Here is a 16,722-nt window from a genome sequence, read left to right as displayed (position 1 = left end):
CATCATCTAAAACCTAAAAATTAACTTCATTCTGTCCAAAATTTCATAATTTCACTATTATATTACGTCATGAAAAATTTAAAAAAATTATGTTATTTGCATTTCATGAAACATTTTTAACGAAATAAAGCTCAAGATATTTATGCTTCAATAATTGTTCCTCCTGCTGCGATGCAAGTCTCGGCATGAAAACGTATTTTTCACAATAACCTGTAGATCACAACAGGAGTTCCGAGACGGCGAACATAATTGATTCTATCGCACAAATTACAAAGATTGGTGATCGACATCATATATACAGGCTCCGAGGAAGAAGTCAGTGGGTTCAATTCTGACCTTTTGTAGGTCAATGAACAGAACCCTTTCGAATAATCCATCGCTGAGGAAACTGCGTTTATATGTTCAACAATATGACGTTATTGATGTGCTGCAGGAACCGATGTTGTCTGACCAGGTTTAATGAGAAGGCCTTGTGCATTTGCTAACGCTCTTAAGTATACCTGCTCGGACGTTTATGCTAAACTGCACGGCCAACCAGGTTTAGTGAGCAGACCTTGTGCATTTGCTAACGCTATTGAGTATAACTGCTCGGACGTTTATGCTAAACTGCACGGCCAACCGGGTTTAGTGAGAAGGCCTTGCGCATTTGCTAACGCTCTTAAGTATAACAGCTCGGACGTTTTTGCTAAACTGTACGGCCAACCAGGTTTAGTGAGAAGGCTTTGGAGCCTTTGCTAACGCTCTTAAGTAAAACTGCTCGGACATTTATGCTAAACTGCACTTTGGCTAATTTCTCTAGAAAGAACATTCATCAGACACTATCAGTAAACTTTGTTAATGAGAAAGTTATAAAAGTCAAATCTTTGAGCCAGATCCCCATCATGAACTGCTATAGATGGAGGGTCGCTGGGCAATGCTTGATGGAGGGTCACTGGGAAGCAATGACGGTGAAGTCGCGAACATCTCGGACACCATTGTGATCATTGGGTCTAATTTAAGGACAGCGTTTTCTTATCAAATGGCTTACTGTTACCTTCACGAAAAAACTCTACCATAAAAGGTTGCTGTTCACAAGAATAAGGAGGCATACTTATTAATTATGTATTATTAATTAATAATAATACACTAGTGGCTTTCAAAACTAAATAAAATGATATATTTAGACACGCCAATGAAAATATTTCGCGATAAATTGTTTAATCCCATAGGAGTTCAAAATTGGATTATGTTTGTACCTATGTTTTTAAAGGTATTTTCCAAATTATTCTAGCTTGGGGAAATTGGTTTAACAATTGCTGTCCCTAGCACGAAGCCACTAATAGTGTAAATATTGATTTTATATATAAAAGGGTGTTTTAACTTACTCGATCAGGCTATTTCTCTCAAACACTATTCACAGGACGCTATTCTACAAGTAAACTGATAAACACCAGCGTTGTTCGAGTTGTTCGAGACTTCAACAACACTGGTAATATCAATCCTAGATTTCGTGGTCAGGAGCATCGATCAAACGCTAGAACCGCGAGTGATGACATTGAAATATACAACCATTGAATTGGGAATAATTAGAGGTTCAATTGAAATCTGGTAGTCGCGGGACAAAAATTTAGCTTGTAACGTTCCGTTACCAATAGAACATTTATAAATGACCCCCTTATATTTTAACCCTGTGGCTGGTTCCCGTTTCTCGAATTCGTAACCCCCCGCAATACCTTTTTGCGAACTTCTTCAACGCTTTCCAATTTGGGAAGGACTAATGTGGACCTGTAGTGGCCTTTGTCTCCTTTGACCGCCTGTGGGGCCACGTGCGGGGTTTCGCTCTCTTGAGCTCCTGCTTTCCGCTCGACGATGAGGTCAAGAAGCTGACCGGCGGTTTCCGCTTCGCAGCCAATTCCAGTTCCAGTTCAACGTTAAGTTCGGCTCAACTCCGTGAATAGAATGTTCCGCGCTTTGCACCTTTCGGAGAAGAGCCTCGGACGCCCACCCATCAAACTAATCTCATCGAGATTCAACCGTAAGAAGAACAATTTCTTTAACCAGAGTGCCTTGCCACTCGTTTCCCAAAAGGGATAAAATTTTTAACTTTTGGGATTTGGATTCGGATTATCTAATTAAAACCCCATTAAATAAATGGTCTTACTTTACTGATTTTTTTGGACTGTAATTTTCAATGTTACGTTAGGACGCGGATAATTAATTTATAATTTTTCTCGATAGGCTTAGCTTTTTTGGTCGTATTATGTTAGGAATTGCGCGTTACCAGTTTTTATAGATAATGTTTGCTTAGGTTTTCCAATTGTTTCATTCAGTAACGTCTCATGATTTTAATTACGCTAGGAGTGTTTATAACTTTTGTCTGGTTGGTTGGTGACTTACGCTCCCTCATCTTATTATTTTAATTTAGTTGTCCGTTTTGGCATGCTCTCATTGTTTTTGGGTAGTTCTGCACTTTTGATGGTTCACGACTGATTTTAGGGACAAGCATACACGCGGTTGTTCTCCCCAGTTAGGAAAGCTTTATAGTTGCCATGAGTGCTTCAATTTTCTCTTCAAAATAGTGATAGGGGATTTAGAAAACAGGGGACCTTCCCAGTTGTGTGCCAATATGCCTAATAGCGCAACACCCAACCAAGCTGACCCTAATGCCGCGGCTATTTTAGCACTTCAGACCCAGGTTGCTCAACTGACCGCTTTATTGCAAGACCAGCGTAACGTAGCACCCCCCGCCGTGGTCGTGCCCAACGCGTGGGCAAAACCCGTTACTCTCCCTAACTGCTCCGGTAGTTTTACCGATAACAATATAAAAGAATTTCTGTTAAAGTGTTGATTGCACGAAATTTTAGCTATGGCTAATTAATGATTCATTAGAAAGAGCAAACATTTTATAGCAAGTACAGAAAATTTCATCAAAATCGGTTAAGTGGTCTTTGAATTATTATAAAAAGAAGTCGAAATGGTGGGAATCGAGTTTTTCGGCGAATTTCCAGACTTCTAAAATTCTTCTCGGCACCCATGACGTCAGAAAATGCGAAGCGTATCATTGGCTAATTGTCTGTAATACATTTCTTTAATCTGGGATTAAAAGCAGGTTCATTTAACACCCAGGAAAAAGTCCTACGTAGTAGTAATTGAAATAGGCATACACAAGCCTACGTAGTAGAAAACGATATGAAACCGAAGGCTCCTTGTAAATTCTTCTTAGCGCGCGCGTAAAAAAAAAATATTTTTATTTCAATAATAAGCCTAATATTATGATTAAAAACCTCTGGTTTGAAAACTTCTACAAGTAAACAGAATCCCTCCACATAAGTTCCTTCTATTTTAGGAATAAAACTACAGCTTTGATTTGCCTACGGAGGAGAGAAATTTGTCGAAAATTTCAGGATTTTGGGGAGCAAAAAAGGTCAGTTTCGGACTCAAAGTTAATACACTAAGGCTTGGAAATTTGTTTCGACAAAAATGATGTAGGGTAATGTGACGGTAATTAGATAAAACTACATCGAATATCGAGTGGCGGCGCCAGGGGTAGGCTACGTAATCTACAGCCTACTTTTATTTCGCTTGTAGGGGCCTCAAATCTAGATTAAGGGGCCTCGAACAGCCCCCTAAAATGATTTGCGAAACTAGAAATATCAAAATCCGAATTAAAAGCCTGCCGTTTTTAAGTTGCGAACACTGAACAGTGATTTCTAATATTTTTTCGAACACAGCCTTGATTCGTTGTAGTTGCTAAACTAGCTACTTCAAAAAGTGTTGCATCGTTAGACAGATGATAAATTGCGCGGTTTTCCGACTCTCCGAGTTCCAATTTCCATAATAAAGATAAAATAAAACGTGGCTACTAGCAAGTGTTTTTGCAACAATTAACCTTTTCAGTTTACATAGAGCCACGTAGTGGCAAATGCGAGAAGCTCATGGACTGCTGGATTTTCGTCTGCTAAGCAGACGAATTTTCAATAAAGTGTCTGCTTAGCAGACGAAAATCCAGCAGTTTATGAGCTTCTTGCATTTGCCACTACGTGGGTCTATGTAAACTGAAAAGGTTAATTGTAAGTGAAAATGGAGAATGCTGTTGGAGGATGTTGCCCATATGTGCATTGTTATGCTCATCGACTAAAAAAATAACTTCCGAGTACATTTAAACAGTCATGTACATTTCTTTTGTAAATTATTAATAATAAACCGGTTTGGTCACAGTTTTGTTTAAGTAGTGTATGTAAAGGGGGGCCCCCAAATTAAAGAATTAAGTATCCTGGTGCCGCCACTGCGAATATCACATTATATGTTACTTTTAAATTTAAACAACCCGTCTCCTTATTAAGCTCTCCAACATAGAAATGTAACATAGAGTAAAAATGTGTCCATCGTGTATCCTGCTTTATGAACTAATTCCTAGTAGTAAAACGTAAAGTAAAGTAGAGTAAATCTCGTAACGCGACTAGATAATCTAAAAAGTCTCCGGCGTGTACCCTGCGTTATGAACTAATTCTTCGAAGAGTAAGTTAAAATGAAGTAGCGTAAAACTCGTAACGCATTTAAATAAACTACTTGTGTTTAAATACTGAACTACATCAAATTTAAACCAGTCTTTACCTACTTTTGGCACCAACTATAAAACTTACTCACTTAATAGTCCTCGAAAAAATGCGCCCCCAAACCTCTTGCGCCCCCACGCAGTTGCGTACCCTGCGTACCCTATATCGCCGCCCCTGGGCCTTTTTCTGTCTTCACTTTCTTGATCACCCCTCACCCGCGGTTAGCGTTTCAGCTGTCGATTGTGAAACCGACGAAGCTGATATTAAGACAGCTCTTTCATTGGTCCAAATCACTGACGAGGAGCGTACTAGCGTTACGAATTTAAACACCTTTTTGCAAAAACCCTTGGCATTACTAATACTATCACCCACTATATTGATACCAGTGAGGCGTACCCAGTTTCTTGCGCCCCATATCGTTACTCCCCCGTTAGCGTAATCAAATTGAAGGCATGATCACCCAAATGCTCGAAAACGATCTAATCGAACCCTGTAATTCCTATTGGAGTTCTCCTTGTGTACTTGTCGGTAAGAAGGATGGTGGTGCGCGTCTTTGCATTGAGTATACCCATTTAAGTAATATATCGATAAAAGATTTTTACCCCTTACCTCGAATCGACGACATCCTCGATTCCTTAAAAAACCCAAAATATGTCACGAACCTGGACATGAACTCCGGTTATTGGCAAATTCCGCTTGATGTTCAGAGTCGTGATAAGGCCGCTTTTGTTACACACAGAGGATTTTTTCGCCCCAAGGTGCTCATGTTTGGCCTCACCACGGCTCCAGCGACCTTTCAGTGAATGGTCGATAAATTGTTAGCACCTTTGCGTCACGAGGGCGTTAGCGCCTATCTTGACGATATTGTTATTATTTCGTCAAATTTCAACGTGCGTATGGCTACCCCCAGGAAGGTTTTTACCAACCTTAGCAACGCTGGTTTAACAATTAAAGGTAGTAAGACCCACTTTTGTAAAAACCGAAGCTCTTATTTTAGGGTATATCGTAAATGAAAAAGGTGTGACTGTAGACCCCGCTAAAACATCCGCTATTCGCGATGAAGCCCCTCCTAAAACCATTAAATAATTGCGTGGTTTTTTAGGCACCGCTTCCTATTACAGACGGTTCATACGAAAATTCGCCGCCATCGCGGAACCCCTTCACTTTATTTTGCATAAAGACGCGGTTTGGCAATGGACCCCGCGCATCAAACAGCGTTTGACACCCTGAAAAATGTTCTTACTTCAGCCTCAAACTCGGGTTTAGGCTCTACTCTTAAAGTGTTGGTTGCACGAAATTTTAGCTATGGCTAATTATTGATTCATTAGAAAGAGCAAACATTTTATAGCAAGTACAGAAAATTTCATCAAAATCTGTTAAGTGGTCTTTGAATTATTATAAAAAGAAGTCGAAATGGTGGAAATCGAGTTTTTCGGCGAATTTCCAGACATCTCGGCACGCATGACGTCAGAAAATGCGAAGCTTATCATTGGCTAATTGTCTGTAATACATTTCTTTACATCTGGGATTAAAAGCACGTTGATTTAACACCCAGGAAAAAGTCCTACGCAGTAGTAATTGATACAATCGGTAATAAATAGTAGAGGCTGCGGCTTAGGCTATTTACCTCCTACTTTCGGGATACAATCGGTGGGAAAAAGTAGAGGCTGGGGCTAAGGCTATTTACCTCCTACTTTCGGGGATAAAATCGGTGCTAAATAGTAGAGGCTGGGATTAGCCTATTTACCCCAATTTTCGAGAGCAAATAGCAACGCCGGAAATATTAATACGCTAGATTCAATATTTTTAAATAAACACATTTTATTAAAATAAAACTCAATTTGTAAAATGATATATACTTTACAAATACAAATACTAATAATTTACGTTGATATTATCTTACCTTTTGGTAGAGAGTGTACATTAAAGTTGACTTCAATTGCAATCCAAGTTTAATTGACTTTCTCACACTGGCCTCGGAAATGAGACACTGGACGACATTGACGAGGAACATGAGAGAAGCGTAGAAGATGCCCTTCCACAGAGGTTCTTCGTTTGATGCGAACTCAATCAGTATTCTGTTAAAGAACATAAGTATTTGATTTGTATTTTTGTTTCGTGGATTTCTATGGTTTTACTCAATGATTTGTAGATTTTCCTGCGGGATTTTTTTTTATTTGAACGAAAACGCAACAAAAAAAAATCAAAAAGAAGGTTTGATTGTGAAACCAAATCAGTGAAAATTTAACCAAATAATAAAAACCCGTGCATTTTTTTTTAAATACAGTTGAATTTTTTAAAATTTTGCATATCCCGGAAAAATCTTACCCACGGTATTTTATTACTCGGTGGATTTTGTTGGTATTAAACATTCAAAATCTCTGGACGAATAATCCTGTATTTCGAAGCTTTCTAAAAAAATTTAATTTATCGTGGATTTTGTAGGTTTTAAACATTCAAAATCATTAAAAGAATGCTCCTGGATTTTGTAATTTTTTATGTATTTTTTTTTAATTTAGGTGGATTCCGTGGAAATTTTAATGATTTCGTAGCTTTTGTAAAATCATAGCTGCATATCGATTTCTTTGAGCGTACGAAATTTTCGAAATATCAATCCCTTGGTACAAAATCCTAAAGTTTTGACAAAACCCTACTGCAATCTGCCATTTTATTAGTTTCATAATCTTCACATGATTTTAAAAAAATATAATAATGTTGGCTAATGCATATTTGCAATATTTCTGTTCTAAATTCTACTGAAAAGGTCAAAGGAAAAATGACAAAGAAATTTCCGAAAAGGTCAAAGACCAAAAAAAAACAGGGTTGGCAAGAGCCAGCCAGACTGGATTAAACCACCCTGGTTTAAGCCGGTTTTAACCACCAAATAAAAATCCATGGTTAAAACCACTTTTTTTTATAAAAAAAATTGAGAAATTAATTAGAAACATTGACAAAACTTAACCTTCACTTTTTGTCGCAAGTAATGAGAGCTAACATATAAGAAATTAGGGTATCTTAAAATTAATTTTGCGCGTGAAAATACGCTGCCATGTTTGGGTATAAAAGCGGGTAAATAAGTCTGCTATACCTCACAATGTAAAGGTACTGTCACGCGCAAAAACGTAATTTTTAAATCGGGAAATTTGAGCAATTAGGGCTTGATATAAGGAATTTGATCATTTTTTATGAATAGTTTTAACCGGTTTAAACCACCGGTTACAGGCGGTTTTAACTATACAGGATTTTTCAATTTAAAAAAAAGCCGGTTTTTTGCCAACCCTGAAAAAAAATGATGTTGTTTTAAAACCTTGAAAATTTTTCGAATGAAATTTATCAATTTATTTTAATTCCCAACAAATCATCTGATTAATATCTTTTATTTTTTACATCCACTCAACAACACACGACCATAGAAATTAAATATAAGTATTTGGGATTGTCAAAGCTCGAAGCGATTGCTAATAACATTTTTTAATTATGCTAACCTAATAAATTGTGGATTTGCAAAAAGCAGGACATCGGCGAGCACTCTGAGAAAAATGGTTTGAAAAAGCAGAAATCGAAACGCTCGGAACAACGAAGATGAAATTCCGGGATTGCGTTCTTTCGAAGTGATTCTCTTTTCAATCCTGGTTTCAGCAAGCAAATCTTTCATTTCGTTTTCTTCGAGGGAAATACTAAAGGAAATCATATAATTTAAAATGAATTAATTTGACTATTAGTCACTAAAACTAAGAACAGAACACAGGAAAGGTCACGGATTTGAACTTTTATTAGGTACATGTTTTAAGTATTAATAAAATAATGTAAAAATGAACTAAAATGTTTTTAATTTGGTTAAATTAAGAACATCACCGCGATTTCAAATGTTATCAAAGCCTCACAACCGATAAAAAAATTCCAAAGTATTTAAGATTATGAAGTTTAAAAGCTATTTCTTAAACATACTTCAAATCGGATTTAAAAAATAAGATTTTTTCAATACCTAAACTGAATTAGAAAGTGCACATTTCTCTCATTTTTATTTAACTTTGCACTTGATTAAGTCGCTTTAAGAGTTTATAAACCTTGCTGAGACATTTTGAATTTTCATTCTAATGGTAAATTATGCACATGTTTTCTTTAGACTTTTACAGCTGTTTTGCTTAGATAACTTTAGATTTATCTCCATTTATTGTTAATAATAATAATAATAATCAGCTAGGCTAATACCCAAAACACCACCTTAGGCCCAAGTCATCTAGCGACTTTTTATGCCTTTAAACAGGTGGCCGGGTTATAATGCGTAGGATGGTGGTAGCAAGCCCTACACGCCACGCGAGCCAACAGCTCCCCACACTAACTGCTCTTACGGTGAAATAGGTTTTCCTTTAACGGAATAAATTTCCGAACTTAAGTTGAAAACTGACTATGTGAGTTCACCAACAACATTGGCTGAAATGTTGGATAGTGTGATCCAAGGTTAATTCAAATGCCACCAGCAGAGATATAGCAATTTTTATAGTGTAATTCTGAATTCATTAAATATATTTATTGGTCACCACTTAAATATTATTCTTTTCAGGAAATATTTACATAAATACCTGTGCTCTGTTGGAGAATACCTCCAAAACTTTCTAAATGTTTCACTGACTGTGAAAGTTTTCTCTGCGTGCAGTAGATCGAATACTTCAGATGGCTCCAAGGGCGTTTTCCAGCCATTCCAAATAAATCTGAAACAACGATTTGTAAATTAAAAAATCTTTTTTTTTAATTAGGGTTATTTATTGAAATCAAACTAAATTACTTAGTAAGCCAAGAAAAAGTCAGTATGGCGAAAGTTGAGGCCGTTGCTTCCGGTGATTGCTACTGACAAAATGTAAAGATAATATTATTTAATAATTTGTCTAAAGGTCAAAAGTAACATAACACGAGATTGTTGCAATAATTGAGAAATTTATTTCTTAAAGCTTGCCCTCCCACCGCCCTAGCACCCAAGAGTTTCTCTCTGAACAAAACGTTCCTCGAGGTTAATCCAATTAATAATTGAAGTTCGTGTCAACACTTCTTTTCTTGCAAAACTACTAATAGTTTTTTATTGCCTGAGTTCAATCAATTACGATAAATTCAATATAAAATATTCAAACCGTTTCACATATAGTTGCTATTAACAAGATTATCGTAACGTTTTTATTAAAAGGTTTTAATTTCCATTTATGTATCATTTTCGTTCGCTTTGATCTGCCTTCTACAAAACTCAAAATACCCATCTAAAGCCTACCAATTTTATTATGAAATTACGAACTATCAAGGTAATCACAATCTTGAGACTTTTGACGTTAGCACCAATGAAAGCCTAGTCTCTCATTTGGGTGTTGTAAGTAAAATAATATTATCGAAAGATGCTTAAATTAAACCTGTTCAACGATTGCCTAGAAGTAGTAATTCAGAGAGCCAGGACATACTTGTAAAAGCGTTTTTTAAAAGCACGCGCTGCTTAATATTTCAATATAGAAGGGCACGTTGAATTTGACACGCGCCTCCTGGAAGAAATGTAATGCTACCAACTTTAGCCTTACAAATACCACTAACAGGTGTTTCTATAAAGTACGTAACGTCACGTGTAAATGTTTTTTTCTACGTCATTAAGCTAAGGTTATTGAAGATAGAGAGCGTGCGCTGGAGTCGATAAAGATTTTGGTATTTGAAGTTGACGTGCGAAACGCGCGTGCCAATAAAGCATTAAAAAGCTGAAGCTCGTGACGCGGTGAAAAACATTTTATACATTTATTTATTTTTATTTTATAGAAACACCTATTACTTGACTCACGCGCATGCGCGTAGGAGGGGAGGGAAAGTGGCCTTCATGGAAACCCCTATTGTCGAAGGCATTGAATGTGGTGACAAATTGACTACGTAGGAGGAATAGATTCATATTTCACACGCAATAGATATGATGGCGAAGTATTTGTTAGCGAATTATTTCTAACAATTTATTGACGTGCTAATTTTTATTTGTAACCCAGTATACTGATTTAAAGGCATTAAAAGTCGCTAGATGACTTGGGCCTAAGGTGTTGCCTAGCTGATTATAATTATTATTACAATAATTAGGGCAATCGACGCTCGAAATTTTAAGCTTTGGCTTCCCTTCTCAACGTGATTTATAAGAACGCGTTACCTAAGAAAGTGTTTTAAGAATATTTTTACCTTTGAAGTACCTGAGCCATCGATTTGTAATTTATAAATACAATAAGTTTGTTTGTCGTTTAGAAACGAGAGCGCCAACATTGTTAAAATTAAACAATAGTGGATCATGTAAAGTGAGAAGCTGATACGATCTTCTATCACATTCTGTAATACAAAATTAAAAACACATTCATGAAGACAGCACAAATTTCCAGCTCTTAAATTAATGATTTATTTCGTGGAAGGATAATTAAATTACAAGTTTTAAAATAAAAACTAAATAATTTTTTTAAAAGTTTTAAATCTATCAAATCGTTTTATTTATCAACTAAATGATACAACGTTACCATTGGCTGATTACAATTCTTTAACGTCGATCAAAAATAACAAATATAATAACATTATTTTTGATATAAATATATATATATATATTGACCAGGATCACCAATATCACTTAATTGAGCATAAAAGTTCTAAATCCAACCGTTTTTGTAAGATAAAAACAAATTAATCTAAATTAATTAATTTATCCCTCTTAATAACTCCCTTTGAAATTGAACAATGTCAAAGATAAAATTGATAGATTTCATCAATAAGATCGCCGATTCGCTAAAATTGTTTTGGATTCTAAATTTTACAATTCGAAGGGAATTTTAATATCTTCATAATAAGTTAAAAAATAAACTATTATTTCATATTAGTGTTGTAAGTCGGAAACTTTTCCGTATTTTTCCGAAAAAAAAGTTTTCGTTTCATGATTAGTCTAATCATAAGTTTATAATAAAGCTTTATTATAAACTTATGGTCTAATATATTGTTTGCAAATTTAAATAAAGCGGAATTTTCGCCTAATTTTATAGAATCTAAAAGTAAAACTAAACGTTTAGTTGAAACTGATTAACAATGTAACACTATTAATGTTTTGTAGTATGTTACTGATATTAGACATTTTATATCGATAAAAAGTCAAAAACATTAAAAACCCATAAAAAGTAATTGATATTTAAATTTTTTATTTTCCGATTTGCGGAAAATTTTCTGCATTTTATTTTCCCGGAAAATTAACAACACTTTTTCATATAAACAATATCTGCTTGATTAAATCCAACTTTGATATTTGAATATCTGTATAACTTCTTTAGGAGTACTTGACCACCAAATAATTTGTTTTGCAGTAGCGTCACTGTCCATGTACATGTGATTGATAACACATAAATTTCTTTGGTAAATATATTCTTATTCTAATCAACCAATTTGGTTCACAAACGAGTTCAATTTGTATGTTATTTGATAAAGGATAGGTAGGTCAAGACTTTTCTGACAAACAGTCGGTCTTTGCTGTTCTTAACGATAAGATACTCCGTTATGGTTAGAAATCTCTCAAAACTCACCTCCGCTATCGCACTTTTTATGCGCCATCTGATGGTAATAGTTTCCGAAACGGTTGAAATAAACCAATAAAAAATGAGAACATTTGACAGGTTGAAAGATCGGTTTCTTTCCAGCAATAGTTGCACAAGGATTAGTACCTTAATAACAAAATAATAATTAGGTCTACTAGGAATCATAATAAAACAGAGTGAAGAACACTGGAGGTTTGAGGCCACAGTCAAAATGACCCGTAACAAGCGGGTGGGTACCCGATAAACCCGATATTGGATCTAAGGACAATTAATGTTTCTTTCTGGATGACATAAAGATGTGAGATCCATAATTAAGTTTCATTTATATATATTTTTATATTATCTGCTCAAACGTATCCAAAACTTTAATCTTAAAAATATATAGTCTTTGTAAAGGACAAATGGGTATCAATACATTTATTATGAAACTCTATAGATAAGCAACTTGCGACCATCCATGAGATTTCTCGGGTGGGTATAAATGTTAGTGATTTTAGGAAGTCGGGCTCGGGTGGGGCATTTTTAACGACGAGGCGGGTGGGTATTTTCCAACTGGTTTTTTTTATTAGAAGACCAGTTCCCACCTCTATAGCGCTACTTTAGGGTTTAGGAAAATGTTATTTAAGCTAAGAATAAGTCTATGTTAGTGGCAGAGGTGCTCTACTGGTGACATCATCATTAAGTCCAGCGGCATTGCCTTAAATGTGTGAGTCTTACTTCTTTATGAATGTCACAAATGGCCTAAAGCTGTATATAATTGCAGCTTAAAATACAAACGCCTTTGTCTATCGGATGCAAAAATCCATAAGGGTGATTGAATATTAGTGATCTCTTGCCAAAGACCCTGTTTTGAGACATGTACTGGTTCATTATCTCATTGCTTCAATGCAATATCAGGAAATGGAATTCAAAATTAGAAACGCATTTTCCGATCACCGTACGATGGGCCTTGACTCACTGGTGGCTCTTCCCAATTTTTAATTGACACTTACGTATGTACCAATTTTCAAAACTAATCCCAGTGTTTCGATATTTGAACCATTATTTCCATATAAAGAGTATATTAAATGCGCTGAGCAAACCACTTTCAAAATTAAAACTACTGCCTAGAAAATAGAAAAACTATTAGAGTCGGTAGAATAAAAAAGATAAAGTATACCACAATATAAACAAACTATTTCATAATTTATGGTCGAAATCACTTTATTTCAATTATCTCTTAAAAAATGTTCTTATATCTTTTAAGGGTAATTTTAGGACCATATTACTCCAAATAAGCAACGGTAAATATTTTTATACAGTACTTTATTTCAGCAGGTTAATAATATAGTTTTGTTAGTTTTAGAAAACAACTGGAAAAAGTTTTCCTGTATACCTTTTTCAAAAATAGGTACCATGTTATTTTACAAAATGAAAAAATTTCAACAATTATTTCCCTTGGTTTGGGCCGCTCTGAAATATGTCCGAAAGTAGATGTACAATTAATTTATATCCCAAGTGCACCGGTATATAATTTCTGGGCCGTATGTACACTTAGTATAATTGCAACAGCGAATCAATATCAACAAGTTTTCCTAAACCTGACGGTTCATCTGTTATAATAATAATAATCAGCTAGGCTAATACGAAAGGCACCACCTTAAGCCTAAGTCATCAAGCGACTTTTAAAGCTATTAGCCGGGTTACAATGTAAGTGTTCATAACCGTGGCGTAATCAATGGCTAACTAGCTCATCTTGAAACGGATCTCGAACCAATCTGAACTAAATGAAACACTGGAATGTCTCCCAATGCAGATCAAAAATGCTAATGGCACGCGATTCAACCTTAGGCCTAACCCATCAAGTGACTTTTAAAGCCATTAATTCCGGTGGTCTGGTAACAATGTAAGTGTTCATTGCCGTGGCTTAAGCAATGGCTTACTAGTATTTGGAGAATGACATTCTTCAACGAGTACAGCTCGTCTTGAAACGGATCTCGAACCAATCTGAACTAAATGAAACCCTGGAATGTCTCCCAATGCAGATCAAGAATGCTAATGACACGCGATTCAACCATTGGAATGTGGAAAACTCCACCGTAAATCATTTGAATTTAAAACCTAAACAAGCGAAGTTGGAGCTACGTCGCCAGAGCTTCTGTCATCTGCTATTTTGCTACTTCTTATCGTACGAAGTCTCAAATAGAATTGTTTTATCTTCCGCTTCATTTTGCGCTCATAGTGTCACCCTCTGGAACGTGCCAGTTCATCAAGGAACATTAATCGTTATTTGTAATTTGCGTTTACACTTTCGGATCTTTCTGGCTATTGAGATCATATTGAGATCATATTACTAAATAATATAGCACTGGGTTCGTTTTAAGAATAATACTTAAACTATTAGCATTTTTCTCAGAAAAACAATCACAGTTAACTTTGGAAAAATGGAAAAATTTTGTTATTTAATAATAATAATAATCAGCTAGGCTAATACCCAAGGCACCACCTTAGGCCTAAGTCATCAAGCGACTTTTGAAGCCTTTAATTCAGGTGGCCGGGTTACAATGCGTAGGAGGGTGGTGGCAAGCCCTGCATGCCACGAGACCGAGCCAACAGCTCCCTACACTAACTATTACCGTTAACCTCGACAAGTTTTTATGGAAGGGGAAACCGAAGAACTCGGGGGAAAACCCTTTAAACCAGTGGGGAGAGATCTTGCAAACTCAACGCGGAAGGAGTTGTTCCGAGTTTTCACCCAGTGCCACAAGCTGGGATCGAACCCGGCTCCTCTTGCTGCGAGGCGAAAGTGCTAACCACTCCGCCACCCCACCTTAAAATGCATAAGCCTGAGAGGATAAAGTTTGATCATTTCAAAAATAATTTTATCAGTTGGAAATCAAACCTGCCTCAAATCCCTATTGACGGTAATGGTCTTTTGAATTTATTTTAGCTGTAAAAATTTACTTTATATAAAATTTCGAGGGTTTCTAGTTTATAGAATATTCGTGATGATAAAACCACGATTATCTGTTGAGAAATTTAACTCTTAAGCGAGATTCGCATAGCATAACGACAACCAGGTGAATGAAATTAAATGGCCACTTAGGTCTAAGACCATTGGTCTTAGCTTAGGTATAAGTATAAATTTTAAATGTTAAATGAAATAACTTTACCTTTATATAGGAAATTAGGTTAAATTTGGTTGGTATGTAAACGGAAATTAAATTTAATGAGAATAAGTTAATCATTAATTCATTGTCAAAAGGAAAAAAAAGTTAATTTGTTTGAGCTTAAGTGTTTCCAAAAACTCAAAGCCTTAGAATTCCGTGAAAGATGTGAAGACTGTTAATAAAGAAAATTGGTTTAATTTTTAAAAACGAAATTGAAATTGTCTTATCTTAGGCTGTAGTGTGATTTCTGATAAGAAACCAGTAAGCATCCTGAATATAAGTATATTTATATTCATGTATAAAATACAGTATGATCAAATTTTCGTCATTAAATAGAAATTGATATTTACAATTTTGGCTAAGTATAGCCTTGTCCAGCTGATGGCGAGTACTTTTGACTTTAACAAGAGAATCATTTGTACCGGCGCCAACAGCCAAAGAACAGCGCAGGGGGTCCACACCAACACTGTGTTGTGGAAACATGGCGTGAATTCTGGATTATCCGTATACCAAGTCAAATTCGAATCCTTGAGAAAAAGGAAAATTCAATTCTATACTGACACGCGGGGGTAAGTTTGGTTAAATTAAGAATATAAAACAAAGGATATTTAGTCATTTTGAATCTAAAAACACCCTTTAGAATCTGTAGACCACTCCCAGTTTGGTATGAAGATAAGCACGTTTCAGGTGAAAACATAACTCAACTATTAACACACCCTTTGGATCCGGGTAACGGTAATTTTCTATATAATGGTTCAGCAACAGGTATTTTTAACTTCAAAACTCGGTGTGCCAAAGATGGCAGGGGATTCTACCCATAAAAATACTTTCAGAGATTGTAATATCGAAATTTCGACGAGGGTGTTAGTGAAATTTCGTAAGGATTTGACAGCACTCCCCCGTTAAGTTTTAAACTCCGAAAACCTTTGCCAGCACTTCGTTCTTTACTATATTGTTAAAAATCTAAGGTAAGTAGAAGGAAAGTAAGGGTATGGCAACGATCCCGGGGACGGGGTCAGGTTCGGGATCGGGGTCCGGGATTTAAGGGGTGAAATGGGGGTTAAATCGTCGAAAAGTCAATGTATTTAGGGTATTTCTCGCGACGATTTGTTTTCTCATATATCAACATATTGTGTCCAGGCCAACTTGTTCATTTATCTACGCTTATCTCGAAAGATACTTGAACGTATATCTTATCGCGTTTTATCGTACGGAATAAGTTGAAATGATGTAAAAATTTGATAACCTAGGCGACGCGTGCGCAGATTACCCCGGGGGACGCGGTTAATTTGAATTGAAGTGTTTTGACGTCATGGAATATTCGTTGTTAAAGTAGAATGGAAATATTTTTAAACTTCATTTTAAAATCATTGTAGTATGCTTGAAACTTGAACCAATCTCACGAGTATTTCTTAAAACGAATATCTCGATCGCGTTTTATCGTACGAAATAAGTAGTAATTATGTA

The 16,722-nt window shown here is 35.7% G+C and overlaps 1 protein-coding gene across 1 annotated transcript in view; it reads right to left on the bottom strand.

Annotated features, from left to right (window-relative positions):
- LOC149946014 (ATP-binding cassette sub-family C member 1-like) overlaps positions 1-15,738 on the bottom strand; it is a 38,252-nt gene extending 22,514 nt beyond the window's left edge. Inside the window, exons 1-6 of the mRNA XM_090170705.1 lie at positions 15,606-15,738; positions 12,095-12,232; positions 10,766-10,868; positions 9,119-9,247; positions 8,021-8,212; positions 6,439-6,613 (exon numbers count right to left, since the gene is read on the bottom strand). Of these exons, the coding sequence (XP_090026831.1) occupies positions 6,439-6,613; positions 8,021-8,212; positions 9,119-9,247; positions 10,766-10,868; positions 12,095-12,232; positions 15,606-15,738 (870 nt within the window). The remainder of the gene's footprint in view (positions 1-6,438; positions 6,614-8,020; positions 8,213-9,118; positions 9,248-10,765; positions 10,869-12,094; positions 12,233-15,605) is intronic.
- Positions 15,739-16,722: the final 984 nt, after the last annotated feature.

Source organism: Leiobunum rupestre, chromosome 4 (assembly GCF_980474605.1).
Source record: "Leiobunum rupestre chromosome 4, qqLeiRupe1.1.hap1, whole genome shotgun sequence".
NCBI classification, from domain to species: Eukaryota; Metazoa; Arthropoda; class Arachnida; order Opiliones; family Sclerosomatidae; genus Leiobunum; species Leiobunum rupestre.
The sequence above is the reverse complement of the archived record's forward strand: the minus strand, read 5'-3'. Positions and strand labels throughout refer to the sequence as shown.